The sequence below is a fragment of the Ursus americanus genome, chromosome 22, assembly GCF_024610735.1.
Source record: "Ursus americanus isolate L20-20 chromosome 22, mUrsAme1.1.p, whole genome shotgun sequence".
In the NCBI taxonomy this organism is placed as follows: domain Eukaryota; kingdom Metazoa; phylum Chordata; class Mammalia; order Carnivora; family Ursidae; genus Ursus; species Ursus americanus.
Genome location: NC_142148.1, coordinates 15,422,500 through 15,449,232, shown reverse-complemented (window position 1 = coordinate 15,449,232; position 26,733 = coordinate 15,422,500). Strand labels below are relative to the sequence as shown.

The following is a 26,733-nucleotide window of genomic DNA, read 5'->3' as shown; positions in this document are numbered from 1 at the left end:
AAATACACATCCTCGAACTCTAACCTCTTCTGGCTTAAAATAGAGCTGCTGAGCCCAACCGCCAAGCGCAGGGCGGAGTCACCTGCCCGGGAGGGCCAGACAGCTCCCCCCTGGCCCCAACAACACCCACCCCCAGCGGGCACACCCGACAAGACGCCGCTCAGCTGTGTGTCACAGGGGCCTCACGATGGTGGGGGCAGGCAGCCTGCCAGGGCTCTCAGCTCCGCCTTCGAGACGAGGAAGGTGGAGGCCAGAGAGGCAATGGGAGGGGTGGTAAAGCCGGGGGCATGATGCCTGATGAAGCGGTGTGGTGTATTGGAAGGACCATGACCTTGGGGACCACACGGCCCTGAGTTCAAGTCTTGGCAAGTGGGGCAACTTCTCTGTGCCTTGGTTTCCCGCACTGGCAAGTGAGGGCTCCGTTAGTAATGTCTGTGACTATGCCTAGCACAGACACGTGCTTCCAGAAAAAGAATTCTTTTTTTTTTTTTAAAGATTTTATTTATTTATTTGACAGAGACAGAGACAGCCAGCGAGAGAGGGAACACAAGCAGGGGGAGTGGGAGAGGAAGAAGCAGGCTCATAGCGGAGGAGCCTGATGTGGGGCTCGATCCCACAACGCTGGGATCACGCCCTGAGCCGAAGGCAGACGCTTAACCGCTGTGCCACCCAGGTGCCCCATAGAAAAAGAATTCTTGACATCTACAAGCAGACAGTCAGTTGTACAAAGGGAGGACTCGCGGCTACTGCTACCAGGCTCCTGGAAAATGACACACAAGATCTTTCATGTTCCTCGGCCTGGTCCTCTGAGGTGGGCATTATTATCACCTGCGTTCCTCGGATAGGAAAACCAAGGCCAGAGAAGTGTTCTAGTCACATTCACCCACCTAGAAAGTAGAGGAGCTGGAATGTGAGCCCAGGCCTCGTTAACTGGCCCTGGAAGGCTCTTTTCAGACCCTTCTTGGGCAGTAAATTCATGGTGTACCTTCCCCACCCCCGCCGCCGAGACTACGGCCCAGGCTCTGGCTCCTCTGAAGGCTGGGCGGGAATCAGAAAAGCAAACTTGCTGATGCCACTGTTGCAAATGAGGCTTCTGGGCCCCGGAGCTGCAGTCTGGCTTCCCAGGGGAGCAGGGTGCAAGGCCCCCCATTCAGCCCCAGAGCTGAGTCAGAGCACCCGCTATAACGTCTCTGCGGGCCCGGGCGTTCGCTCACTTGTGATATTTGAGACACTGGCTAACACATGAGTCCTCAGGGCCAGATGCTTCTTCGTGCTTCCTGCCTACGGGCTCCTCCACCCTCACAGTCACTCAAGTCATTCCCTGCTGCTGCTCAAAGAATGACGGCCAGTGCAGCGGCCTGACAACACCAACGCGCCATCTTCCCACTTCCGTAGGATGGAGGGCTACACAGGTCCCCCACTGGCCTAAAACCGAGGGATTTGCAGGACTGCGTTCCCTTCTGGAGGCTCTAGGGAGGCATTTCTTTGCCTTTTCCAGATTCTCGAAGTCACCTGCACTCCTTGGCTTGTGGCCCCTTTCTCCATCTCCAAAGCCAGCAACCTCGGGCCAATTCCTTCTCGTATCTCCTTGGTTGTCCCTCTTCTGCCTCCTGTGTCCACGTATGAGGACCCTTGTGATGACACCGGGCCCACCCAGATAGTCCAGGATAACCTCCCATCACCAGGTCAACGGATTAGCAACCTTCATGCCACCTGCAACCCTCCCTCCTCTCTGCTGTGTATCCTAAGCTATTTATAGGTGCCAGGGAAAGAATTGGGCACCTTTGGTGGGGGTGCACAGCATCTTATGAGATAGGAACTTTTCTAACCCTGTTTTACTGGGGGGGGGCACTGAGTCATGTGCATGTTTGCACACTGGTAAGCAGCACACTGGTAACCAGGCAGTCGCTGTGCAGAGTCCGGGCCCTTAACGTCTACAGGCTGCTCCGGCTCTCATCGGTGTGTGCTGTGCCCGAGCTGGGTGCCGGGGACAGAGAGGTGACCAAGGTAGGAGGAACACAGATATGGAATGTGGGGATCACACTGCAGTGGGACGAAGGCAAAACAGCAGGAGCTCGGAGGCCTCTGGCAGCACAGAGGAAGGCTATCTGTGGAGGGGCCGGGGAAGGACACGTACAGTAAACCGGGAGCTGAAGGATGGACGGGGCATCCGCCAGCCATGCCTACAGTGTAAGGAGACTGTCGCGATAAAATGCATTGACACTTGCAAAGCGCTTCACCCGGCGTCTAGCCCCTGGCAGCCATTTGATAAATGTGGGCTGTTGAGTGTGATGGGAAGGGAACTGTTCTAAGCAAAGCAAGAGTTTGTGCAAGGAGCTGATAGTTTAGTGTGACTGAAGAAAAAAAAATCACAAAGGGGCTGCAGGGAGAGAGGCTGGAGGAGAGATGGGGGGACAAGGGATACATGCCAAGGCTGCAGCAGAGACCAGGCCACGCAGGTGCTCTAGACACCTGCAGGAGAGGCTGTCGTGTGCTTGCTCAGAATCTCCACAATGACCCACCCTGGACTCTGGTGCTGGGTGGCAGGAGTAGATTCCTTGGGGAGTGAGGTCAATGGAAGGCTCCCCAAGCACCCAGCTGTTCAGGCCAAGGAGCCAGGGGTCATCCGGAGTCCCCCTTTGCCCTCCAGATCCAGCCCATCAGCAGGTGCTGCTGCTCCACGAATCAGCGTAACAGCAGCTGGGGTAACAGACTGAGCCCATAGCTCAGCAGCTCAATAACCAGAAGTTCAGAATTCGTGCTCCTGGCGTGGGGACAGCCTTGCGCTGTCATTCGGGCACCCAGGCTCCTTCCACCATCCTTGGGGCTGTGCCTTCTCCTAAAGACTTTACACCCCCCCCTTCAGCCTGCAGGTGGGGGAGGAGAGGTGGAGCAGAGCCCGGGGAGGAGCTTACCTCCTGGGAGTTGACACAGGTCACTTCTGCCCACAGGCCATTGATGATAGCTCTAAATGCAAAGGATGCTGGGAAATGTGGCTAGCTGTGTGTGCCCAGCTCCAGCTCCCCACCCTATCTCCTGTCCACGGGCTTCTCGGCAGCTCCAGTGCCGTGCCCCTGGTGCGCACCACCCCCCACCATGCACGTGGACCACAGAGTTTCCTAAGTGGCTTCACTCTTAGCCAGCACCCCTTTTCCATGGGACAGCCAGGATGCTCTTTTTGAAAAAATGTCAATCAAATCACTGGTGCCTGTTTGTTTTCCTGCTTACAGCCTTTCCACGCGAAGGGCCTGTAAGACCCTGTGTGAAGTTCCCTCTCTGGCTTCCTTCTGCTCCCTGCGCCTCCACCCCCCAGCACCCCAATTCCCTGCGTTCCAGCCACACCGGTTCTGGGCTTGAAGGATTTGCACTTGCTGCTTGGACACTTCCTTCCCAGTCACTCCTCAGCGAGGCCTTTCCCACCACCTCAGCTGGCAGAGCCCACCTCCCCCCAGAAACTGTTTCCCTCCTCACACTTGTCTGCAATGATCTTTGTGTGTCTGTTAGCTAAGCCTCGTTTCTAGGGTATCAGCTCTATGTACCCCAGGACGCTTGTTTGTCCGAGTAGGTGCTCAGTGAAATTTTGCTGGATGACTGGCCCAAGGTCACAGGACCATAGCGGTGGAGACCGGACCGCTGCACACCCCGGCTTTGCGCGCTCTGCTCCAGCCGGCACTGTTTGGAGACACCTGCTCTCGGAGCGCCGGCGGGGAAACAAAGGCAGGTGTTGCGAGGGGGCGGGGCGGCAGGAGGAGCCCTCTCGGCCCTCCGCGCCCCCCCGAAGCCCCGCCTCCGTCCCCCCCCCCACCTCCCCTGCGTCCGGCCGCCCGCAGCCCGCTCCCGCCGCGCGGGGCAGAGCGCGGGGCGGCCGTCGGGGCGCATGGACGGGCCCGGGGCGCGGGGCCCGCGGCGCCGCCATGAGGAAGCAGAGCGTGCGCACGGCCGCGCTCATCCTGTGCATCCTGTCCTACCTGCTGGTGGGCGCCGCCGTCTTCGACGCGCTCGAGTCCGAGGCGGAGCGCGGCCGCCAGCGGCTGCTGGCCCAGAAGCGCGGCGAGTTCCGGAGGAAGTACGGCTTCTCGGCCGAGGACTACCGCGAGCTGGAGCGCCTGGCGCTGCAGGCCGAGCCGCACCGCGCCGGCCGCCAGTGGAAGTTCGCCGGCTCCTTCTACTTCGCCATCACCGTCATCACCACCATCGGTGAGCGGCCCCGCGCCTCCCCGCGACGCCCCCCGAGCTCGAACCCCTCCTCTGCCCCTGCCTGGCTGGGTGGCTTTGGACCAGTCGTTTCAGCAGCCCTCCGCGGAAGGGGGCCGGCGTCCCACGCGGGCGGGGCTGGGAGGAGTCAGGCGCTCAAGTTCGCCCAGAGGTGGCACGCGGGAGTGCTCCGAAAACCTCCGGGGGCTGGGAGACAGATGGAGCGGGGCGAAGCGCCAGTAGCTGGAGATGGAGGCTTCCTTGCCGGGCTGCATCACCCTAGCTGTGTGACCTCAGACAAGTTGCTTAACCTCTCTGAGCCTCAATCTCCCCCTCTGGAAAGTAGGGCTGCTAATAGGCCTTATCTCGGGGCTGTGCTGAGATCATTATTGTCAAGGAGATAATGTATGCAGAAAGTTTTAGCGCAGGGTCTGACACATACGAAGCACTGAAAAAGAGAGATTGATTTTTGTATTATAATTATTCTGTTACTCCATGAGAACGGGAGCTGGTCTGTCTTAGTCACTGCAGTGTACCCAGCCTAGCGCATAGTAGACACTCAATAAATATTTGTTGAAGGAATGACTGATTACCACAAGCTTTGGACCTCACCCTCGGGGATCCAGAGCAGTTTCTCTGCAGCATCTGGACCGGCAGCCGTTGCCATGGCTACCGTCTGGCTGGTACCTGCTGAGCAGAAGCCTGGGGAAGCAGGAAAGGAGAGAAGCAGGCTCTGCAGGGCTCCAGGCCGGGTGTCAGCTGCTTTCCAGGTCCCAGCTGTGGATGTCTAGGCATTCCCCCCCCCTCCCCCAGGGCTTGGATCACCACTTTGGAAGTCTGAGCATTGGAGAAAGTTTTTTCATAATGCCCTTGCAAGTGGATGTGAGCTGTGGGTTAAAAGCCTGAGTTCTGCAATTACATAGCCCAGAGTTCCGTTCTCATCTCTGTTGCCGCCTGTCTTCTCTGGCAATTGGATGTACCTCTCTGAGCCCTAGTTTTCTCGACTGCAAATGCAGTTCTTGCTGCCTCACTGGGTGGTTGCCAGGTTTAAATGAGGTCAAGTGTGTAAAATGCTTGGCACGGTGCCCGAGGCTAAATAGGCACTATTAATTAGTAATAATAACAATTCATTGTTTGCCAGCTGTGGGCACAGCTCCCATTCAGCCCTTTATGCCCTCTCCTGTCAACATGGGCACCCTTACTTCCCTACCTGGGCTCAGCCCAAGACACCGTGCCCAGTGGGTGGGACCCCATCCACCTCTTCTGCCCACCCCCACGCTATCTGGAGAACTCTGGAGCTTCGTTTGGTCTTCTCTGCTGGCGGTTCCTCGCTGATATCTGGGAGCCTGGGGAAAGGGACAGAGTGGAAATAGCCAGAGTTTTGCCTTTTCTGGCCACCTGGGGGCGCTAGCTTGTGCTGTGTGATCCGGGCTGCATAAGCCAGCCTTGCAGAGAGCCAGGCGCCAGAACCCAGGAGTTAGAGCCCTGCATGAATGGGAGAGGCACTGAGAAGCCGGAGAAGGGTGGCTAATGGCTCAGGCCCTGTGACCTTTAGGCAGCTTCCTCGCTCTGAACCTCACTTCCTTCTCTGCAGAATGGGGGTAATAATATCATCTCATACAGTTACTGGGAGGGTAAAATAATCTATGCAGAGTACCTAGCATGCTTAGTTATCACCATTGCTTGCTTAACGGTGTCAAAGCCCGCTATACCCCCAAACAGCTGGACACAGCACTGCCGGGCCTCTTACTGCCAAAGAGGCTCCTCTGTCTCACGCTTAGCACCTCTTTCGATTTGATTTGATTACTGATGATGATTATTGATTATTAAACAGCCATTGAGCCCCTAGTCTGTGTCAGGCTCTGTGCAGGGCTGACTGTGCAGCGTGACTAGGGACACAGAGAATTGATTGGCATGGTCTCTGGCCTCCAGGAGCTCCCAGTCTAGGGGTAGGTGGAGCTCCCCCAATAACAGATGGAGGCAAAGCGATAGGGCCATGCAACAGAAATGTGGACGTGGAGCCACAAGTCTTTAAAAACATGTATTGTGTTGATATTTTGAATAAATTACATGAGCCCACAGCACATACACACACACACCTCACAGGGTACAAAAGAGTATAGAATGAACAGGAAGTCTCCCTCTCACCCTGTCCTTCAACCCATAAATTCCTGTCCCTGGATTAAATACAGTTACCAATTCTGTGGGCATCCTTCCAGATACATTCTCTGCTCATGTGTTCCTTTAAAACACCCCCATTATACAGACCTTAGGTTGTACACACTGTGTGGCCTCTTGCTTTTTATCACCTAATGTTTTTTGGTGATTTTTTTAAAAGTTCCCTAAAACCTGTGTCACCTTGGGGCGCCCGGGTGGCTCGGTCAGTTAAGTGTCGGACTCTTGATCTCAGCTCAGATCCTGATGTCAGGGTCCTGAGTTTGAGCCCTGCGCTGGGCTATTTAAAAAAAAAAAAAAAAAAGCCGTGTCATGTTTTCCATGGCTGTAGAGTGGGGTTCCTCACCTTGGCACTAGTGACATGCTGGACTGGGTAGCTCTGTCGAGGGGCTGCCCTGTGCATTGTGGGACGTTTGGCAGCATCCGTGGTCTCCACCCGGTAGATGCCAATAGCGCACAGCACGGCCTCCCAGCTGTGACAACCAGGAGTGTCTCCAGACATTGGCAGATGTCCCCCTCACGCAAAATTACCCCTGGTTGGAGCCACTGCTGTGTAGGGTTCTGTCATCCGGTTGACACCATGATTGATTTCACCAGACCCCTCTCGACAGACGCTCAGGTCGTCCAGTTTTCACCATGAGCAGCGATGCTTCGGTGACGACGCTCGTGCGTACCTCACTTTGCACACGTGTGCATTCCGGAGGACTAGCTTGCTCACCGTGGCACTGCACGGCTCAGGGGTTTGTCTATTTACATTTTGGCAGATGGTGCCCATTTGCTAGAGGAGGCGTGTTCTTCTGGGGGAAGGTCCGCCTGACTTTTCCTGGGTTACGCACCCCTTTGAGAATACCATGAAAGTGTTCGCTCCTCTCTCCAGGAATGCTTATTCTCGGCGATGGCACCGTGGTCCAGGATTCAAGGATGCCCACTCACGTGTAGGTCCCCTACCACAGGGCAGAACTGCTACACCAGGCTGAAGAACTGCTTAGTGAGGGCTGGCTTGGGGCAGGGTGTGGGAAGGAGAAGTGGACCAGGGGGAGGGAGGGAAAGGGCGATCCAGGGGAGGAAAAACCATGAGAAGAGGCATGGGAAGGTGGGACATGCAGGTTGGGGAGCAATATGGGGTGAGGCTGGACAGGTGGGAGGGGAGTCACATCACCATGGAGCTCAGACACCATGTGAGAACTGGTGGATGCTTTAGCCTGTGGGGACTGGGGCACCATGGAAGATTTTGCTTTATTTTTAAATCAAGGCATAATTTACACACAGTGAAATGCACCACTTTCCAGTGCAGCAGCCTTCTGCCAGTTCTGACAAATGAAGGCCTGTCAGGCAACTGCAGCCACCACCAAGACAGAGTAGGCTTCCATCACCCCCAAATTTGTCTTGCCTCTTTCTGGTTACCCCTTCCTCAAGCACCACGACTGGCAACCACAGATCTGCTCTCTGTCGCCATAGTTTTGCCAGAATGTTTGCAGAATGTCATTTCAATGGGGCCATGCCATATGTACTCTTTTGAGCTTGGCTTTCACTCTGCATAACGCAGCTGAGATCCATCCTTTGTGGCAGCCAGGTAACCCTAGTCCTTTCTGTTCGGAACAGAACTGCATTGTATGGATGTACCGCACGTTGTTTATCCTTCCCCGGCTGAGGGACGCTGGGTTGTTTACAATTTGGGGCGATTAGGGAGAGCCACGCAAGGTTTCAAAGGCGGGGGATGACCTAGTTAGAAGCCGCATTTCAAGCTGCTGCGCCGGCTCGGCTCGGGCTCCGGGGCTGGGGAGGGAGCCCGGGCGGGGCGGCCGCGGCCGGCGCTCACCCGTCCCTCCCCTCCGCTCTCCCTCCAGGGTACGGCCACGCCGCGCCGGGCACCGACTCGGGCAAGGTCTTCTGCATGTTCTATGCGCTCCTGGGCATCCCCCTGACGCTGGTCACCTTCCAGAGCCTGGGCGAGCGCCTGAACACGCTGGTGCGGCGCCTCCTGCTGGCGGCCAAGCGCTGCCTGGGGCTGCGGCGGCCGCGCGTGTCCACCGAGAACATGGTGGTGGCCGGGCTGCTGGTGTGCGCCGCCACCCTGGCCCTCGGGGCCGCCGCCTTCGCGCACTTCGAGGGCTGGACCTTCTTCCACGCCTACTACTACTGCTTCATCACCCTCACCACCATTGGCTTCGGCGACTTCGTGGCGCTGCAGAGCGACGAAGCGCTGCAGAGGAAGCCGCCCTACGTGGCCTTCAGCTTCCTCTACATCCTCCTGGGGCTCACGGTCATTGGCGCCTTCCTCAACCTCGTGGTCCTGCGCTTCCTGGCGGCCAGCACCGACGCGCCCGAGCGCGCCGCCCGCCGCTCCAGCCCGCTCCGCCTGGGGGCGCCCGAGAGCCGCGGCCGCTCCCCGCCCCGCCGGCCGGCCCGCGCCGGGGGCTCCTCCGTCTCCTCCCGCGTGCACCAGCGGCAGGTGGGGGCCCGCGACAACCTGGGCTTCTCGCCTCCCTCGAGCCCTGGGACTGTGGGCGGCGGCGGGGCGGGCAGGCCCCCGGCCCGGCGGAAGTCCATCTGACCGCCCGGCTCCGGCCCAGAGCTTGGAGAGGGGTGAGGGGCCGTGGCCTCAAGGCCGTCTTCAGCCACGGGCAGTGCCTCCTTCCCCTCTGCAGCCAGCCCCTCCCTGCTCTCCAGAAATACATTAAAGCCGCACCATAAGCACAAGTGCGACTCTCAAGTCGCCCTGTAGGTGAAAATCCCTTGTGGTCCAAATTGTTTCAGCAAAGCGTGGCCACGCCAGCCTCCCGGGAGAGGCTCTCCACGGGCCCGCGTCAGCAGCTGGCCCTCTGGAGTGCAAACAGCTGTGGCCGTGTTTCTGTGGCGAGAAGAGGCAGGTTTTCCGTGTTGCAGGGGAGACGGGCGACTTTCGACGCGGGAATCCTAGCAGTGAGGCCCGCCGCTCACAGCACGAGAAGCATGGAAATCGGATGGACGGCAGGGAAACATCTGTCCAGTGGGGAGGAGTGGAAAAATCTGCACTATTTAAATGATCGTTCATTCTCTTGCTCAGTTGGTGTGGTGTGGACTGGCCCGTGTGTGAATGAAGCATACCCGCCCCCCCTCCCCCAAACCTGCAGCTCTTTGTCCTTGGCCATGCCACCTCAGGATGAGGGGGGCCTTGCTGACAGCCACCGCATCACTGGGGCCCCTGGACGCAGCAGCGTGCTGTGGGAAGAGCCTTCATCTAGGAACTGCCCGTGCGGAATGTCATCCCCCACCTGGGCTTCACTTTCCACCTCTGTAATAGGACTGGGCTCACCTGGAATAATGCCCCGCCCCCACTGCGCGCCTCTAGAAGGATCACGTGCCCTGCGCCCCAAGGTGCTCCTTCGAACACCAACTACCCTTGGGTTCCCCAACAGACCTCTCAGCACAAAGCAGAGCGAGCCAGGTTAGAAAAGCCAAAAACTTTAATTTTCAACATGAGCTACATGGTCATGAACACAATGCAACGTGACCCACGCCAACCCAGGGGCCCCGGAAACCCTCCCTCCCCCAAGTCCCGAGCAGCTCCAGCTCCCGGAGAGGGAGTGAGGGAAACGTGGGTGGATGGAAAGGCCCCTCAGCCCGAGGACCCGGGCTCCGGCCTCCCTGCCATCCCCTTGGGAGGCAGCCATAGAGCGAAAGGGTTCCAGATGGGATGCCTGGGGCCCCGGGTTCAAGTCTCCACTTCGCCCTCACAGAAGCTAGTACAATGGGCACAGCCTGCCTCCCCCACAGGGCTTGTGAGTCAGATGAGCTCATGGACATGGCAGCTTTCCGTCCACTCCGAGGTGCTGCTATACAGACAAGGGGCCCTCCCAGAGAGCTAAGGGGAGCACTGCAGGGGAACGGGAGGGGGCTCGGTCCCCTGGGCCGGGCACAGCGCCGCTGCTCAATAAATAAATGCAGGTAGCCTTGCGTGACGCAGCAGCTGTGCTCCAAGGGGGGGGGGGGGCTCAGCGCCGCCTCAGCACTGGGGGGTGCCCAGGAGCTCCTGGTTTCAGGAACTGGATGGTGAACCAGCTTGTGAAGTGTGTAACCATCCCCTCAACGATCTGCCTCACCGCCTCATACAGCTCTCAACTGCTGGAGAACTGAGTTCTAGTCCCGGCTCAGCCCCGACCCCACGGTGGGACCTCAGCAGGTGCCCTCCCTCCCAGGGCTTCAGCTCCCTCCTCGGTAAAGCAGGGCTGATAATACTGGGCCCCTCTACTGCCCAGGGGCTCTTGGGAGGGTACACTTGACATAAAAGCACTTTGAAAGCAAGTCTGAAAAGCACTACAGGAAGGTCGGATAGCGTTACCTCTGAAGGTTTTGTGAGGCTTAAGATGAGGTGTGCCACGGCTGCCTCACTCCCACACAGCCCCAGGCAGGACATGGTGCTTCTCACCTCCCTCAGCGGGAGCCCTACCCAGACAGACACTGAGGCCTAGACCAAATCCTGTGCACCCTCAGTCGGCTGGGCCAGACCCCAGGAAAGCTAAGTGTCTAGGGCAGCCCTCTCCCCCAAACCCGGGCCCTCGGAGATGGAACCAAGCGGGGCTGGGGGCCCAGGGCTCAAAGGCCACAAATACTTATCACGGCAGACATGCCTGGGCAGTGGCTTCCGGTCCCAGGAAGAAGGGAAGCAGGACAGAGCCCCTGTTCTGTCCCCACTGATCATTTGTTGAAGGGTCTTGGGCAAGCCACTTCCTGATTCAGGGCTTTAATTGCCTCACTTCTCGGAGGGGCTACAATTTGCCCATCTTTTCTGGGCTGCTGGGAGGCTCTACAGAGAGAAGGGAGGAGGAAGTGTTGCAGGAAATGGCGGCCTCACTTGGTCCTGCTCTGGCTCCAGCTCAGCCTGGGGTGGGGGGAGGCCCAGGCTGGGGGAGCCAGTGAATTCACAGGTGATCCCAGAGGCAGGCCTTACCAGGCCTCGGTCCTCATCTGTAAAATGGACTTCATTAATGGTCCCAAAGGCCCTTTCCCAACTGTATGAAAGGCGGATTCTGGCGAAGGGAAATGGAGACTTCCTCCCACAGTACCCCTGCATGTGACTTTTGGCCCAGTGATTGAAAAAAGAATCAGCCCCTATAGACGCCAGGTCCTGGCTCCCAAATCCCTACAATTCCCCGTCTCTGCTCCTCTCCAGATGGAGTGAGAGTGGACAAAGGATCAGGAAGCAGGAGGGATGGGCTGGGCTTGAAGGTTCCCCAAAGCTAATACTGAGAACAGTCGCCCCTCCCCAAACCCCCATCTCTTGGTGAGGACAGACAGTGGTTCCTGCACCAAATGGTCAGAGCCCCTTGGAAGCAGGGCACGTGCTCACAACAATTATACAAAGAAACAGGGCTCCAGCCCCCACCCCACCCCACCAGGAGGTGAACTGAGATTTCACAGAACAAACAAGAAAGTCATTGAGGGGGGCCCTCGGTGACCACCCCCAGGATGTTGTTATTGCTTTGGAGCGCGCTCTCTCTCTTTATAAAGGCTGTGCAGACACCAGAGGGTAGGCTCGGGCCGGGTTGGGGGGGTGGGCACCAAGCCCTCTCTCCCTCTGTTTGGGACAGCCAGGCTCTGCCCCGTCTTTGAAAAGCTACCCCTGAACAACCAGAGCAGCGACGGCTGGAGAGAGAAGGCGCTCTCCTGGCTCAAAATATTCCAAATGGTGAGTCATAAACGAACAGCAGAGAAATCACACTGGTTAAAAAACAAACGGGGGAGGGGCTGATTCTGGGCCTCAGACTGGAGGCCATCCAGAGCCCTGCTGCCTCCTGCCCCAGCACAATCCCAGGAAGCTCGGGAGAGCTCATCGATAAAAGAAAGGGGCATCTCCATCTCCCCTTCCCAGTGCAGCATGGGAAGCTCCATGGAGGCGATATAACTCATCCAGAACGTTCAAGGCTCCCCAGGGCTTAAATGGGCGGAGAGGAGGGGGTGGGGGAGAGGACGGAAGGGGTTTCAGGTGGAAGAAATGGCCTGGTCAAGAGCCTAGAGTGAGTCCAAGGACAAGGCGGATCTGGACACAGCTGGGCATCCCGGTGGAAGATGACGTTGTCCGATGGAGCCCAGGCCTCTCCACCGAGGCCCACAACCCTCAGGAGTGCTTCACAGATAAAACCAGTACCAAGGATAATACATCAGAACATCTGAGTATAAGGGGCAGCTCCAGCTACAACCCTGGGGATGGGGGGGGAGAGCAGAGGAAGAAGGGCATGACCCAGGCTCCAGGCCCAGACCCAGAGTAGTGAGGAGACCGCCGTCTCCTCTCCACCCGTCTTGGAACTCTGTAAGGACTATATGCAAGCTAAGAACAGGCCCCAGGGCCTGGAACACTAACTCTACCCAGCTAACCCGGACTACGCCCTACACAGCAGGGACTGGGTAATGAGGGGTGGTGGGCTGCTGGGTGCCTCCCAGGGGGAGGTGGCAGAAATGTGCTTCTATAAAGAGGGGCCAGCCTGTGTCCTCCCAGCATGCAAAAGGGCTTCCGTAGGCCTCGGGGAGGGCCGGGCCAGGAAGGCAGCTACCCAGGCCTGCTTGAGAAGGAATCTCCCGATTCTTACACTCATGAGCCAAGGTAGTTGAGGCCGGGGCAGTGGGTTCTGCCCTTAGTACAGGATGGTTTGTTTAAAAAGACTAAAATAGGGAAGCTCTGTTGCCTCCCCAGACCCCTAGCCTGGAGGCAGAGGGGTAGACAAGACCTTTGACCTCATCCAACGAGGAGGGATTCTCCTATTTGAGAAACCCTTGCCTTGGCACCACCAGTCCCAATCCCCACTTTGCTCAGACTCCCTCTCCAGTCCAGCGTCCCCAAAATTCAGAGATGGTGAGCTCTCTGGACTTGGGGTTCTCAAAAATCAGGGTCCCGCAGCTCCTCCACCAAAACACAGATGACCCAGTTCTTTCCAGTCCACCATTCCAAACTAGCTTGTTGCCATCCCACGGAGCAAGGCACCCTGGGAGTCTGTGCCAAGCCCAGGGTACCACCTCCTTTCCTTTGGTCCCTGCTGGACCCCAATTCCTAGAGCCACCGGAAGAGGGGCAGGCAGGAAGGGACAGACAGATGGACTCAGACAGGCTGCGGCAAAGCTCCTTCCACGGGCAGGCGGAGGGAGGCCGAGCTCCTCTTCAAGTGGGAGGCTTTGGGCCCCCCGGAGCTGGCTCCGGATCCTTGCAAAGCTGCCCCATCGGCTTTGGGGCAGGAGTAGCTGCCTGAACCCGGTGCCGCAGGAAAGACACTTGCTGGTAATTGGCACCATGGAGATGGCCGCTGGGTTCTGGACTTGGCTCCGGGCAGCGAGCTTCCGAGGAGGCAAAAAGGGGGAGCAGTCGGACAGTGTCTGGGACAGGAGGATGGTTTGCTCTGCCACCTCAGTCTTTCCTTTCTCCGGATTGCAGCCACATCCACCAGGTCAAGAACTGGCCAAGCCAAAAGTGCAGCCAATCCCGTTGGGAGAGGGAAGGTCTTAGGGGGTAGGAGGCAAAGAGGGGGTGAGGAGGGGCCCTGGGGGGTAGGTTTCCCCGTTCTGCTTCCCCGCTGTGGGGGAGAACCCCGTCCTCCTCTGTTCAATGTGCCCCTGGGCCTGGGGTCCCAGGTTGGGGCTGGGCGTTCTCCAGGCCTTGTTGGGGAGCCCCCCCCCAACCCCGGCCCTAAGATCGCTCACCACAGGGCCCCACGGTGCTCTCGAGGGACAACTGGGACGCCTGCCGGAGCAGGGGGCCCGCAGCTGGGTCCACCATGGAGGAGGTGGGGAAGAGCTTGTACCAGCCCACGGCTAGGGTGGTCAAGTCCAGCTCCTCCAGCAGCACACGGGCCACACCCATGAACTGCTTCCGCTCCATCCGCCCGTAGTTCCCCCACACGATCACCTGCGGGGCAAGAGACACTGAGGGTCAGATCCTGCCAGTGCTGCTCACAGGCCCAGAGCCAGACCCCGGGTCACCCCTACGCCCGCGGCATCTCTGAGTCCTGTGGATGCTACCGCCTTAAAATGGCTCAGGCCTGACCGGACTTTGCTGGCTCTAGTGCCGCCATTATTGCTGGCTTGCGCGACTGGCTTCCCGCCTCCCACCCAGCTCTCTCCACTCCACCCTCCACACCCCTCCGTCTCTGACGCCAAGCCTTGAGGGCTGACCCTACATGGTGAGTCCCCTGCCCGGTCCCCCTCCTAGCCCCCACCAGGGCCTCGCTTCCAGACCTTGGAAACCCCCCACGTGAAACAAAGTTGTACAAGTGGCTGAGAGATGCGCGGTGTGATACTAGCTCCCTCGTTTCCGACAGACTCCTTTCTGCAGTGCCTTCCCTGTTGTGTGGTCCACACGCTCTCCTGCAGCAGCCAGCTGGGGGGTTCCTGTGGCTGCGGGACCCTCGTGTGCTCTCCTGTGGCTCAGGTTTTAACCCCGTTCCCTCTACAAAGGTGGGCTGGCTCAGTGATTCCGTAGAGCCTGTCGGTGTGCACGCCCACCTTCCGGGGTCAGACACTCGTAGGTTCAAATCCCAGTCCTGGCTTGGTGGTGTGGGCAAGGCACCTAACATCCCGGGGTCTCCGAGTTCTTGTTTCTAAATGAAATTATCCCCAGTTTACCTCGTGGGTAAGGATGAAAGGAGTGGATGTGAAAGTTCCCTGTAAACTCTCGGCAGCTCCCCAAGCACATGGGGGCGGGGGGGGGGGGGCGATGAGAACAGCATGAGCCCATGCTACCCTGCACTGTCAGGAACTGCCCCAAAGCGACACTGGCCTTAAGAGTCTGTCTTAACAACCCTACAAAATGCTCCCATTCCAGTTGTTTCAACGGAGCCTGGGAGAAGTTAAATCATTTGCCCGAGGCGGCTCACCTGACCAATCTTCAGGGCTCCTTGGGCACCTGATCAGAAGCCCACCTCTAGCGCATGGGTGGATTCATTTTCAACGGGGGTTATGGGCTCAGCTGTGTTCCAAAATTCATGTTGAAGCCCTAGCCCCCAGAATGTGACTGTATTTGGAGACAGGGCCTTAGATTTCAATGAGGCCATTAGGGGGACCCTAATCCAATCCCACTGGAGAAGAGATTGGGACACACGGAGACCACAGGGATGCATGTGTGCAGAGAAGACCACGCGAGGACCCACAGTGGGAAGGCGGCCGCTTGCAGGTCAAAGGCAGAGGTCTTGGGAGAAACTAAATCCCTTGATCTTGGGCTTCTAGCCTCCACAACCACGAGAAATCAGTTTCTATTGTGTAAGGCACCCAATTGGTGGTACTACGTTACGGCAGCCCTGGCAAACTACTACAACGGGCGTTCGGGCCTCACGTATGCTGCCAGTGGGTCTGTCCTGCTCTGACGTCAGTCAGAGAGCTCAGCAGCAAGGACCCCATTCAGATTTCTGTCGCCCCACCCTCTCCACATCCCACACAGGGCCCTTCTCTGGAGCTTCTCCAAAGACGCTCAGGCCAGAGGCCAGAAGGCACGAGCTCCCCCTAGCGGACCAGATGTGGCCCTTAGATGGTCTTCTGGGGTTTTACGTTGTATTGGCATGCCTCTAGGCTAGAAGACTTTTCCCAAGCTTTTTTGACAAGGATATACAGTAGGACCTTTACAGCATTACGCAGTGAGCACACGGGATTCCCAGCTGAAGCAAGTGCCTCACCAATAGGACTTGCCTCACTAGGAATGATAGATGTTCTCTTTCCTAGCCCACTCCATTAGACAAGCAGACAAACTTGTTGAGAGCCACTAAACTGATTTCACAGCTCACAGATACATTCTGCCCTAGACAAGCCCTGGGCAGTTTGGTGAAAGTCCCGCTGTCTTGGCAACTTGGAACGCTCAGAGCCTGCCCTCATTTGCTCTGCCTGCCCTGGTTAGAAACAAGACTCGGAGGCACCAGCTAGAGGTGCCCGAGTGGCAGCTCTCGGGCACGCGGTCCCTGCAGGTATCCGACCTGGGCCCTATCGATGCCCTCAATGGGCGGCTACTCCCAGCTCCACGTCTGAGTCCACCCGAGGACCCTCCTAATGGCCAGGGGACCACACGCCTCTCTGGAGCCTCAACGCCTCCCAGTGGATGATGTCTGTGCTCCAGGCCAAGCCCCGGCATGCAGAGGTGGCCGTGTTGACGGTGAGTGATAACAAGAACAATGGCAGCAGCCACTGCAGAGCGCTCACTAGGGGCCGAACTGAAAAACACATTTCCTGCACAAAGCACACACTTCGTTGTCACAGTAATGTTCTCTGGAGGTAACACAAGCACCCCCATCTTACGGATGAAGCAGCTGAGGCTCAGAAAGGAACCTGTTCCAAGTTGTACCACGGAGCTCAGCTCAGCCACAGAGTTCTACTTCCTCCAGCAGAGGCCCTCCGGAGACCTCCCCTCTCCCCCGGAGCGCTCCCCTCTCCCTCGGGAAATGCGCGCACACCCCCTCAGGGCCCCTCACCTGCAGGACTTTGCCCTGGGGACTCTCAGGAAACAGCAGCACCTGGTTATACAGCGGGTCCAGAGATTTGCGAGCGACTTTGGTCTTCTTCTTGGCAATGCAGACGCCGTTCTCCAGCAGGTAGGCCTTGATGTAGGCCGCTGAGGACAGAGGCCAGCAGGCTGACTTCCAATCGGGCCCTCAAATGGTGGGTACATGGCACAGCAGAGGGAGGCTGCCCACCCACTGCTAGGGGTCACACTGCCCCCTCCCTGGGGTTTGGGGAGGCGGCCGCAGGGGTGGGTGAGGTGGTAGATGCGGATGATGGGGTGTAGCCAGTGTTGGGCGGGACCTATTCCACCCCCTTGGGGGACCTGCTTGCCTCCTCCCCGCCTTTGCTCACTCTGCACTTACCTCTTTCCTCTCTCAGGCCCTGATTTGCTCACCCCTTCCCTGGCTTCCACAGTCATCATGGACACATTCGCTCAGCCTGTCTGTGCCAAGCCCCACAGATGGGGCTATAGCCATACACAGGAAAGCTTCTGTCCTCCAGAAGCTCAAACCAGTGGGGAAGACCAGTAAGGTCAACGGACAATCTCAAGTGCGTCCCCAGAACAAACCCTACACCACTAGTCCCATGGGAGTCACTAGAGTTGGGACAAAGGGGTGCCCCTGTAGTTGGGCCCAGTTTTCTCTCTTCTAGACCCAGATACCCTTCAGGACCTCCTCCCCAACGTCCACCCCTGCCTTGCAGAAAAGGAAGGGCAGTCCCCATACCCGGCAGTGTCTTGGAGCCTGGCTTGGCCGTCAGTCCCCGAGCCTGGATGATGTCCACTTCGAGCTGGCCATTCCGCTCCTGCAGGCCGATCTCCACATCCCCTGCAAGAGGCCCCAAGCAAAGGGACTGGGAAGTGGCTTAGCAGCTCACCCAAAGGCTCAGCCCCTCCTCTCTACTTAGAGATGAAACCCCCTTCCCCTGCTCCCAGCCCAAAACAAGAGCAGAGACAACTCCAACATGACTGCCCGGGCTCCGCTGAGGGCGGCAGGTGCAGACCAGGCTCTAAGCTGGGTGCTCCGTGGAGGAAGCCAAGGTAGAAGGGGCGATAGGAAAGACGCAGGGCTTGTGGCGCTCCCCCCCTCTTGGAACAGGTCTTGGGGCACTCACCCATTGGCGTGGTGGCCAGGGTCTGGCGGCCCACAAACTGCGCCGGCCCCATGCTGCCCAGGAAGTCACTGAACTGCGCGTCTGATGCCAGGCAAACTCCCCCGTAGTTAAGGCTGCAAGGAGAAAAGATGAGACAAAACCAAATGTTCCCAGGAGCTGACTGAGGACTCTGATGACTCCGTCACTTCCAGAGCGCCCCTCAGTCCCTGGGGATTCTGTCCACATCCATCACCTGGCCTCAGACAGAGCTCTGTCCTGTCTCTCCCTCCTTCCATGTTCATGGCCCTGAAGTCTCCACTTCGACTCCAAAATTCTAGGGCTTTAGCTTTTGTGTCCTGTACCATCCTCTTGCCTCTCTCCTCACCAAGCCTCAGGTTCCACCTCCATGAAATGGGTCTGATGGTACCTGCCTCTTGGGGTGGTTGTAAGAAGTGTGGGAGGTGACGCTTACCAGTGCCTGGCTCCTGTGGCTTAGTGCCACGACACTGATTGTGTGGCCCAGAGCCCAGCAGCATCGCCAGGAGCTAATATTAGGAACAAAATTGCACCCCACTCCACCCCGACCTGCTGAATCAGTCTGCCTTTTAACAAGAGCCCCAGCAGACTTATTTGCACCTGACCATTCGAGATGCATAGGATCAGTGGCTCAGCCTCAGAGGCCTGCATGTGCTGTTGCTACGGGGCTGCCCAAAGGTCACTTCGCTGGGAATGAGACCTCAAACCTGCTTTGAGGAGTCCCGTCCCCAAGGCACTGATTCCCATGGAGCAGAGCAGAGCAGGTGCCAGGGCCTGGGTGTGAGCTCAGGCTGGCCGATGAGCACATTCCTTCCCTTGGCCACTGCTGGCTCAGAGATCTGCGCGTGGCCCGATTCAGCCCACAGGAATCTGGCTAGGAAGCTTCGTGTGAACTGCGGGGAGTGAGAAGCTCTCTTTTCCCACCAGACTTGAACCTCAGCCAGAAGACTGGAGCCACCGTGCTGCCGTCCCGGATCAAGTTCTGCGTGAAGCAAGATGCTTCATTTCTTTCGTGGTTCCATAAGTCAATAACAACTGTTATTATTACCAATCATTATTATTTTACCCCAGCCAATTTCAGTTTTTCTCTCTCATCTCTGAAATGGGAATAATAATGTTCCCATCTCCTAGGTCTGTTGTATTAAATGAGATGATTACTGTCATCTTTAGGCGCAAACCACTGGCAGCCCACTTCCTCATCTGACCCTCGCGCCAACCCCAGGAGGTTGGTACCTCGTATTTATCACCACCGTTCAGATGAGGCCGCCCAGGTCCTGCTCCGCCTAAAGCCACAGAGCTCCCGGGGCAGTCAGCACTTGAATACAACACTCCTAATGCCAATCCCTGGTGACTTTCCACCTGGGCAGGTCCCAAGAACACTAGTGGACTTTCGACAAGTGCCTACTGTGTGCCCCATTGCCCACAGCAGCCAGGGAGGTCTCTAAGCAGGAGGAGGAAACCTCCTTGGGGCCTCGAGGGCACAGCATGCTTGGTTCACTGCCTTAGTGCACCCCTTCACCACCACCGCCGCCAAAGCTCCCCTCTTCGGAAACCTGCTGGGATCTCAGCCTTGAAGGAGCAAGACAAGCTTCCAAGTGCTTCCAAGGAAGGTGGGGTTTGGGGATCCACTCCACACGGATGTCCCCTCCTGCTTCTGAACCACTGGTCTGCCTTTCCCGAGACAAGACCCTGTACACTAAGAACCTACCATTTTGCTGGGGAAGAGTGTTGCTCCCAAAGAAATGACAAGAGAGGACAATATAACAAGACACACCCAGTCCCTGACCCACCTATTTCAGGTTGGGTGTCTCAGTCCCAAGGGCTTACTATGTGCCAGCACCCCTCTGGGCTCTAGGGCGTATTCGAGTCTTGTCCTCATGGGCCACACCCTCTGGTGTGACTCCTGCAGTGGGTTCTAGGGAAGCGGGCATGATTTTATTTAGCTAACATCAAGGACACTGGGGTTCAGCGAGGGAAAGCCACTTGCCTAAGGTTGCACAGTGAGAGGATGGAGAGGCAGGATTTGAGCCTAGGTCTGCCTGTGGAAGACACCTTTCAGACAGCTGCCACGGCACACAACAACCTCCCCTGTCCAGGACCAGTCCCAGGATGCGGGGTGGGCTCCGGAAGCCCGCTTTGCTTTTCTGAGCGTGGGGAATGCTGCGTTCATCTCTTTCACCTGGAGAGACAGCTCGATCTGTCTCCCAGCCTTGTAACCAAGTGTGGCCGATGTGAGCTGAAGGGATACAGGCCACTTCCAGGCCCAACCCCCATGCCGTCTGTTTTGTGCCAGTGTCAGCCTATCGACAGTAATGCCAAAAGCTAGAAATGCCTGGGGCACTCAGTGGGGCCACCGTGCACTTGCCACAGACATCTCCCCTCTGCAAACCAATGTCAGGACTGGACCAAGCCTTGTGGTTCTTACTATGATTGCAAGAGGCCCTTCAGCAATAATCATCAGGAAACTTTGAAAAAAATGAAGGCTTATTACCTACAAGTCCTGGGACATTGCACAGCACACCTGGGGCTACACAGTGAAGAAGGGGGGGGGGCGCAAGAGAGCACACAGACCAGGGGTTCTGCTTTTATTGGGGTCAAGGATGGGGGCTTAGGGGTTCAGGGCTTGCTCTTTCTTGGTGAATTTAAAACATACGAGCAGGAATTCAAAGCACAGGAAGAGAAAAGACAAGTGGCCCAAATGGTCAGCTATCAAAATCAGTAAAGATCTCTAAAACAAAAGAGCCTCAATTGTGGAGGAGGTGGCCCGGCTCTTTGTGTGGCTGACAAATTTGTTTGCCTCTTCGAAATGAAGGCCTCAGCAATCAAAGCTTAAATCAGGCACGGGCATTGCAGAAAAAGAAGAATAAAAAAAAAAACTGCCAGGGCTCACAGGACACCATCTCACACCCATTGAAATGGCTACTATCAAAAACAAAATAAAATTAAGAAAACAAAATAACAAGTGTTGGCAAGGATGTGGAGAAATTGGAATCCTTTGCACTGTTGGTGGGAATGTAAAATGGTACAGCCGCTATGTAAAACAGGATGGCAGTTCCTCAAAAAATTAAAAATAGAATTACCATATGATCCAGCAACTCCACTTCTGGGTGTATGCCAAGAAAACTGAAGGCAGGGTTTCTGAGACACATTTGTACACCCATGTTCACAGAAGAGTCATTTGCAATAGCCAGAAGGTGGAGACAACCCAGTGTCCATCAGTGGATGAATGGTCTGTACATACAATGGAATATTATTCAGCCTGAACAAGGAAGGAAGTTGTGACATATTTTACACACGGAGATGAATCTTTAAGATGTTATGCTAAACAAAATAAGCCACTCACAAAAGGATAAATACTAGGTGATTCCATTTATATGAGATATTTGAGCAGTCAAATTCAGAGACAGGAGGATGGTCACCAGGGGCTTGAGGGGGAGGGGAGAATGAAGAGTTCATATTTTATGGGGACAGGGTTCACTTTAACAAGATGAAGAGTCCTGGAGGTGGATGGTCGTGACAGTTGCACAATGTGACTGTCCTTAATGCCACCCAACCGACACGCTTAAAAATGGTTACAACAGGGGCGCCCAGGTGGCTCAGCAGTGAAGCATCTGACTTGTGATTTCAGCTCAGGTCATGATCTCAGGTCGTGAGATTGAGCCCCGCGCTGGGCGTGAAGCCTGCTTAAGATCCTCTCCCTCTGCCCCCTCCCCAAACCCCCCCTCCTCTCTCTAAAAAAAAAAAAATGGTTACAGTGAGGGGTGAATGGGAGGGAGCGGCTCAGGCTTCGTTATGGAACGGTAAGTCACAGATGAAAGGCACAGCAGAGGGCATACAGTCAGTGATATTAGCGCCGTATGGGGACAGATGGTACCAAGGCTTACGGTGACCAAGCATAGTGTACAGCTGTCCCATCACTATGTTATACACCTGAAACCAACGTAACACTGTGTCAACTCTACTTCAAGGAAAAAAACTGTTACGATGGTAAGTTGGAAACCTGTGTATTTTACCACAATTAGGAACCTCGTATATGACCTTCTCTCTTCCCCTATCAGAGACCCTAATGATGGTCTTCATCATTAGGCCACAAGAAAAGCCACAAGAAAAAGGGAGCCTGGGCCCAACGACCAGAAACACCTGCACCAAAATTGGCATGAACGAGAGACAAACGTTGTCATTCAGTCATTGATTAAAGAGGCCAGTTATGGTAACCGGCTTTACTTAAATACAGGGCCCCTGGCCCCTGGCCAGAGCTGATGGACCCACGGCGTAGACACCAGACCCAAGCTCAAACAAAAACTCTGGGAAACAAAAAGAGAGAATCCCAGGGACGGAAAGTCATGAGGACTGAGCCCTGTGTGTGGCCCTCGCTGAGAGCCCCAGACCAGCTCCCCAGTCCTGGCTGGTCACGCTCCTCCCCCACCCGTGTGAGGTACTTGAGCGGCATGCCAGTAAATTCTGTTTCTACTTAAGTTACTGGCAGGCTTGATGGCAGAATGATAATCTGACATTGTAGCCTGAGAGTTTTTCCTTTTCCTGATCTCCTACCATCCCTGCCACCCTCTTCCATTCAGGCAGTAGCCTCAGACAAGTGATAACCCAGAAGGCAACGAACAAGCCGGTCAGATTCTTGGCTTTTGAGTTTCAAATCCAAGAAGGAAGAGACTTAGAAGGATATGTGCAAAAACCAGGCTGTCCTGTCCCCAGATAAACAAACGACAACTCCCCAGCCTGAGGGAGCAGCAGAAGTGGGGGAGGAGGGGACAGCGGGGATGCTGGAGGGTCCTCGGGGAAGGTCTGGGTCCCTGGGCGGGGCTGGTGGTGCTGAGACCCGAGGGGAACCCCCACACAGGCCTGGGGAATCTGCAAACAGAGGGGACTTGTGCTCATCCTTCCTATTGGGTGGAGCTAAGAAAAGGGCATGATGCTTTGCAGAAATGGCTGCCTGGTGTCTTGTCAAGTGACCCCGTGTCTCTGAGGCTCTGTGTGTCCCTCCAAGCCCAAGAGAAGCATATGTTCCTGCCGCACCCAAGAGAGAGGGCCAAACCAAGACAGGCAGAGGAGTACTGAATCCAAGCAGTCCGGCTTCTGAATCTATTATCTCAGCAATTATGCAACAGTCTCACAGAGAAAGTATGGGGAAAATAACTTAAATATCTAGGGATAGAAATGTGTACCTATTATTCTTGCAAAGATCCTTAATTAACAGCATCAAAGCTAAGGCCTAGACTCTCTCACGACTGGTGACATGGGCCTTCCTCATCGGCCCTGTCTTTTTTCCACCCCACACTCCTGGCCATCTTGGGGTCCAGGCTCCACTTTGTAAGGAGAGTCTGGGCTCCCAAAGCCCAAGAAACGGTGGTGCCTCTTGGGCTCCAAGTCACCGAAGGGCGCAGCCTCCCCGGCAGAGCGAGCCTTCTGCAGCCTGAAATTGAAAGGTCCCTCCAACATCATCATTGTCTGCTCCTCAGTTCCTGGTGGGATTGTGAGCAGACAATGGGGAACTGGCAGGCCTGGTAATTAGCAGTAATTGTTTATAATATCTGGGCGGCTGCCTGATTTCCCATCCCAGGGTGCCTCGCCGGCTGCCAAGGAACCAGGCAGACACCCCAGAAACCCTGAACGGGTTATCACATCCTCCATGGGGCTGGAGGAAGGAAGAAGAAAGCAGTGGCAGGTTCCTGCTGGCCTGAGGACCGACTGTATCAGAGAGCTCACTCCACTTCGGGGTCTTCCCCGGAGTAAGACAAAAGGCAGAGGACGTAGAGTCCGAGGTGGTTCTAGTCACTGGTCACCTGCTTGCTGTGTGATTTCTGGCAAGCTGCTGGTGTCTCTGTGCTTAACTCTTCTCATTTACACACAAGACCATACCCACCTCCCTCTTGGACAGTGTGCAATATTCCATCCGTGGGTGCCTGTGCTGTACCAGCTTTCAAAGTTTCACAAATCTCTGTTCATAGGGTCCATTCACAAAGGGGTGGGAAAGAGCCTGCTAAATTAAATACCAGACATATGCTACTACCTAGGCCATGCGTTGTATGCAGTAGGAACTCAATAAATGTTCACTGCCAAACCCTTCAGCTGGTCCCAGACTGAGAAAATACAGTGGCTGAGACTGGACTTTGGCCTAAGACAGACCTTGGATTCCAGTGCTGTGCAACCTGGGGTAAGTTTTGTAACCACTCTGAGCTGCTGCTTCCTCATGGATGCAATGGGGATAAACTGTAATCACCTTACTGAGCTGTTGGGGAGAGTCAGTGAGATCGCACAGGCAGGGTGCTCGGCACGGGACCCAGCACACATTATATGCCGGATGAATAAATGCTGGCCCCTGCTGTCTGGCCTGGGAGAGCCTCTTCTCCCTCTCCATGGCACTACCCATGGCACTTCTGACTCCAGACCTGTCTGGAAGTACAACATCTGGATGCCTGAGACCAAGCCCAGGCCATGGGGGGGCTAGGGACGATGGGGGGACAATGGGGGGATGACGGGGGGAGGGCTGCAGCAGCTGGTTCCTCCTGAGGACACACGCCAGCCACACGGGTAGAGGCACAGGCCTGAAACAGGATTACAACCCGTGGGCCGCTGGCCTTTTATTTTGTGTTAATGGCGAAATGAGATTTCCTGCATTTCAAATCTTGTTAGTTTTATTTGTGGAACTGAAACCCATTTGTCTTTTATTATTAACCTTTGAGCTCCGTTTGGCTCCTGGTTTTTCTGCGCTCTCGACAGTTAAAGAAGTAACTGGGTTACCTGGGGGTTGACTCTTCTCTTTTCTGGACGGATCACCTGTCTCGACTGCATTCGAAATTAAAAGGCTGCACAGCCCTCATGGTGATTATAGGTTATGTGGCTCTGAAAGGTTTTAGTAGTTTATGGGTTCTCTGCTCTTCCATTCACTGTCTGCCCCCATGTTTCCTCCCATCCATCTGCCCTCCCACAGGCCTGCAGAGCCTCCACGACACTACAGTTTGCTGTCATGCAAACCAGACATTCCTAAAAATCCCTCTGCAGGGCAAAATCCTTCCAGAAGAAATCACAGAGCTTCTGCGGAAAATAGGGTTAGGGGCACACCACCCAAACACTATGTCAGTATCACGTACACACACACACACACACACACACACACACACACACACACATACACACACAAGAAAGACAGGAACATAATAAAAACAGTAGCACAGGGGCGCCTGGGTGGCATAGCAGTTAAGCGTCTGCCTTTGGCTCAGGGCGTGATCCCGGCGTTATGGGATCGAGCCCCACATCGGGCTCTTCCGCTATGAGCCTGCTTCTTCCTCTCCCACTCCCCCTGCTTGTGTTCCCTCTCTCGCTGGCTGTCTCTATCTCCGTCGGATAAATAAATAAAATCTTAAAAAAAAAAACAGTAGCACAGTCTTCATACACATTAAATGGTTAAGAAATGCATATATACTACAATAACTACGGTGCTTTACCTAGTGGAGGAGAAGGGCTGTCTGAAACGGGATAGAACATCATAAGGCCCGGTGTGGACAGGACACGGGGCAGGAGCTGTGGATGGGACATCCAGCAGGGAGCAGCTGCAGGGCTGTTTAGTGTATTCCCGTGTGGGTGCAGTTTTCTGCGTTCCCCTCGTGTGTTTCATGGATGAGAAACCCACCTGAGCAAAGGTGAAATCTGTATTGTGCTCAAATTATTCCCTAATACTTCCACTGTGTTGGAACAAATTCACGTTTTCAAAACAAGCGGTGTCGCACAATCGACTGTACGCCGGGAGACACAGAATCCACAGTCCTGACCGGCTTCTCAAGCATCCAGATGTTTCCAAACCTGCCCCCAAGCACATGAGTGTGGCTCATGGGCATGATGCCAGGGATTTGATTTACTTTTTTATTTATCCAATAAACAACAGAAGGGGAAACCAAGGCACAGAAATGTTACATAACCCCAAGATCACTCTGCTAGAGACTGGCAGTCTGGCTCCAGAGCGCACCTGCTTAACCTCTCTGCTCTCCTGTGTCTACACGCCCTGGGGAAACCTTCCCCTTGCCCAGAGCAGAGCACTGGGGTTTGTAGTCCGGGCTCCGGGCGGGGCCAGGCAGGCCTGGATTTGAATCCTGCCACCACCCCCCCGCCACACCCCCAACTTGCTAGCTGTAGAGATAAATTCTTCACCTCTCGGAATCTGGGTTTCCGTTTTGGTGAGGCAGGAATAAACGACAGGATACCCCTCAGTGCTGTTCTAAGTACTAAACGAGATGAACTTCTGAGAACTCAATCTGGCACAGTCAAATGTTCCATAAATACTAGAGCTTACAAAACGGAAGAAAACAAACCCCCCTGTCTCCTAGCCCACAGCCACATCCAGTCCCAGTCTGTCCTTCAGGCATGCACCATTACAGAGCAGAGGTGGGCAAGAGAAAGGAGGTCCCACCCACCCACCGGGCCTCCAGGGCCTTTGGTGATTAGGGAAACAGCCTCGGCAAAAACGTGACCCTGAGCCCAGGTGCAGTGGCCACACGCCAGCTCACACATCCTGTTTTCCAGGGCTGTGGACACAGTGACCCAGACGCCCAAGGAGCTGGATGTCAGTGACCCAGACACCTCAGGACAACGAGGAACAGAGGAAGGAGGAGGTGGAGCTCTGGGAGCCGGCTTTGAGAGCTTCTGGGACCCAGAGAGGATGCCAGGTCCCCGATTCTGTGTGATGGAGGCTGAGGAGGGGCGGGAAGGAGTGGAACGTGGGTGTGCTTCTGCTCATAGCACCTACCCATTATCCACCAAAATTTGCAAAACGTCACCT

General features: G+C 55.9%; 2 protein-coding genes across 5 annotated transcripts in view; one reads left to right on the top strand and one right to left on the bottom strand.

The window, feature by feature from the left end:
* The first annotated feature begins 3,876 nt into the window (after positions 1-3,876).
* On the top strand, positions 3,877-9,725 carry KCNK15 (potassium two pore domain channel subfamily K member 15). The gene is made up of 2 exons (XM_045804502.2): positions 3,877-4,197; positions 8,217-9,725. Exons 1-2 carry the CDS (start codon positions 3,915-3,917, stop codon positions 8,921-8,923), a joined length of 990 nt encoding a protein of 329 aa, XP_045660458.1. The 5' UTR covers positions 3,877-3,914; the 3' UTR covers positions 8,924-9,725.
* A 72-nt stretch (positions 9,726-9,797) lies between these two features.
* Positions 9,798-26,733, bottom strand: part of RIMS4 (regulating synaptic membrane exocytosis 4) — a 62,043-nt gene continuing 45,107 nt past the window's right edge. For 2 of the 4 annotated variants that reach the window (XM_087853546.1, XM_045804705.2), the window contains exons 3-7: positions 17,931-18,043; positions 17,543-17,644; positions 16,787-16,926; positions 14,037-14,241; positions 9,798-13,837 (exon numbers count right to left, since the gene is read on the bottom strand). In XM_087853546.1, coding sequence (XP_087709672.1) covers positions 13,785-13,837; positions 14,037-14,241; positions 16,787-16,926; positions 17,543-17,644; positions 17,931-18,043 — 613 coding nt within the window. In that variant the 3' untranslated portion in view covers positions 9,798-13,784. Of the gene's footprint in view, positions 14,242-16,786; positions 16,927-17,542; positions 17,645-17,930; positions 18,044-26,733 lie in introns of all 4 variants that reach the window. The other 2 variants (XM_087853547.1, XM_045804706.2) reach the window with 1 other exon arrangement.

What these genes read in the sequence shown, in the direction of transcription:
- KCNK15 (XM_045804502.2), top strand. Translation starts at nt 3,915, where the DNA reads ATGAGGAAGCAGAGCGTGCGCACGGCCGCGCTCATCCTGTGCATCCTG. An exon ending in CACCGTCATCACCACCATCG is followed by an intron (nt 4,198 to 8,216) that starts GTGAGCGGCCCC and finishes CTCTCCCTCCAG; the next exon opens with GGTACGGCCACGCCGCGCCG.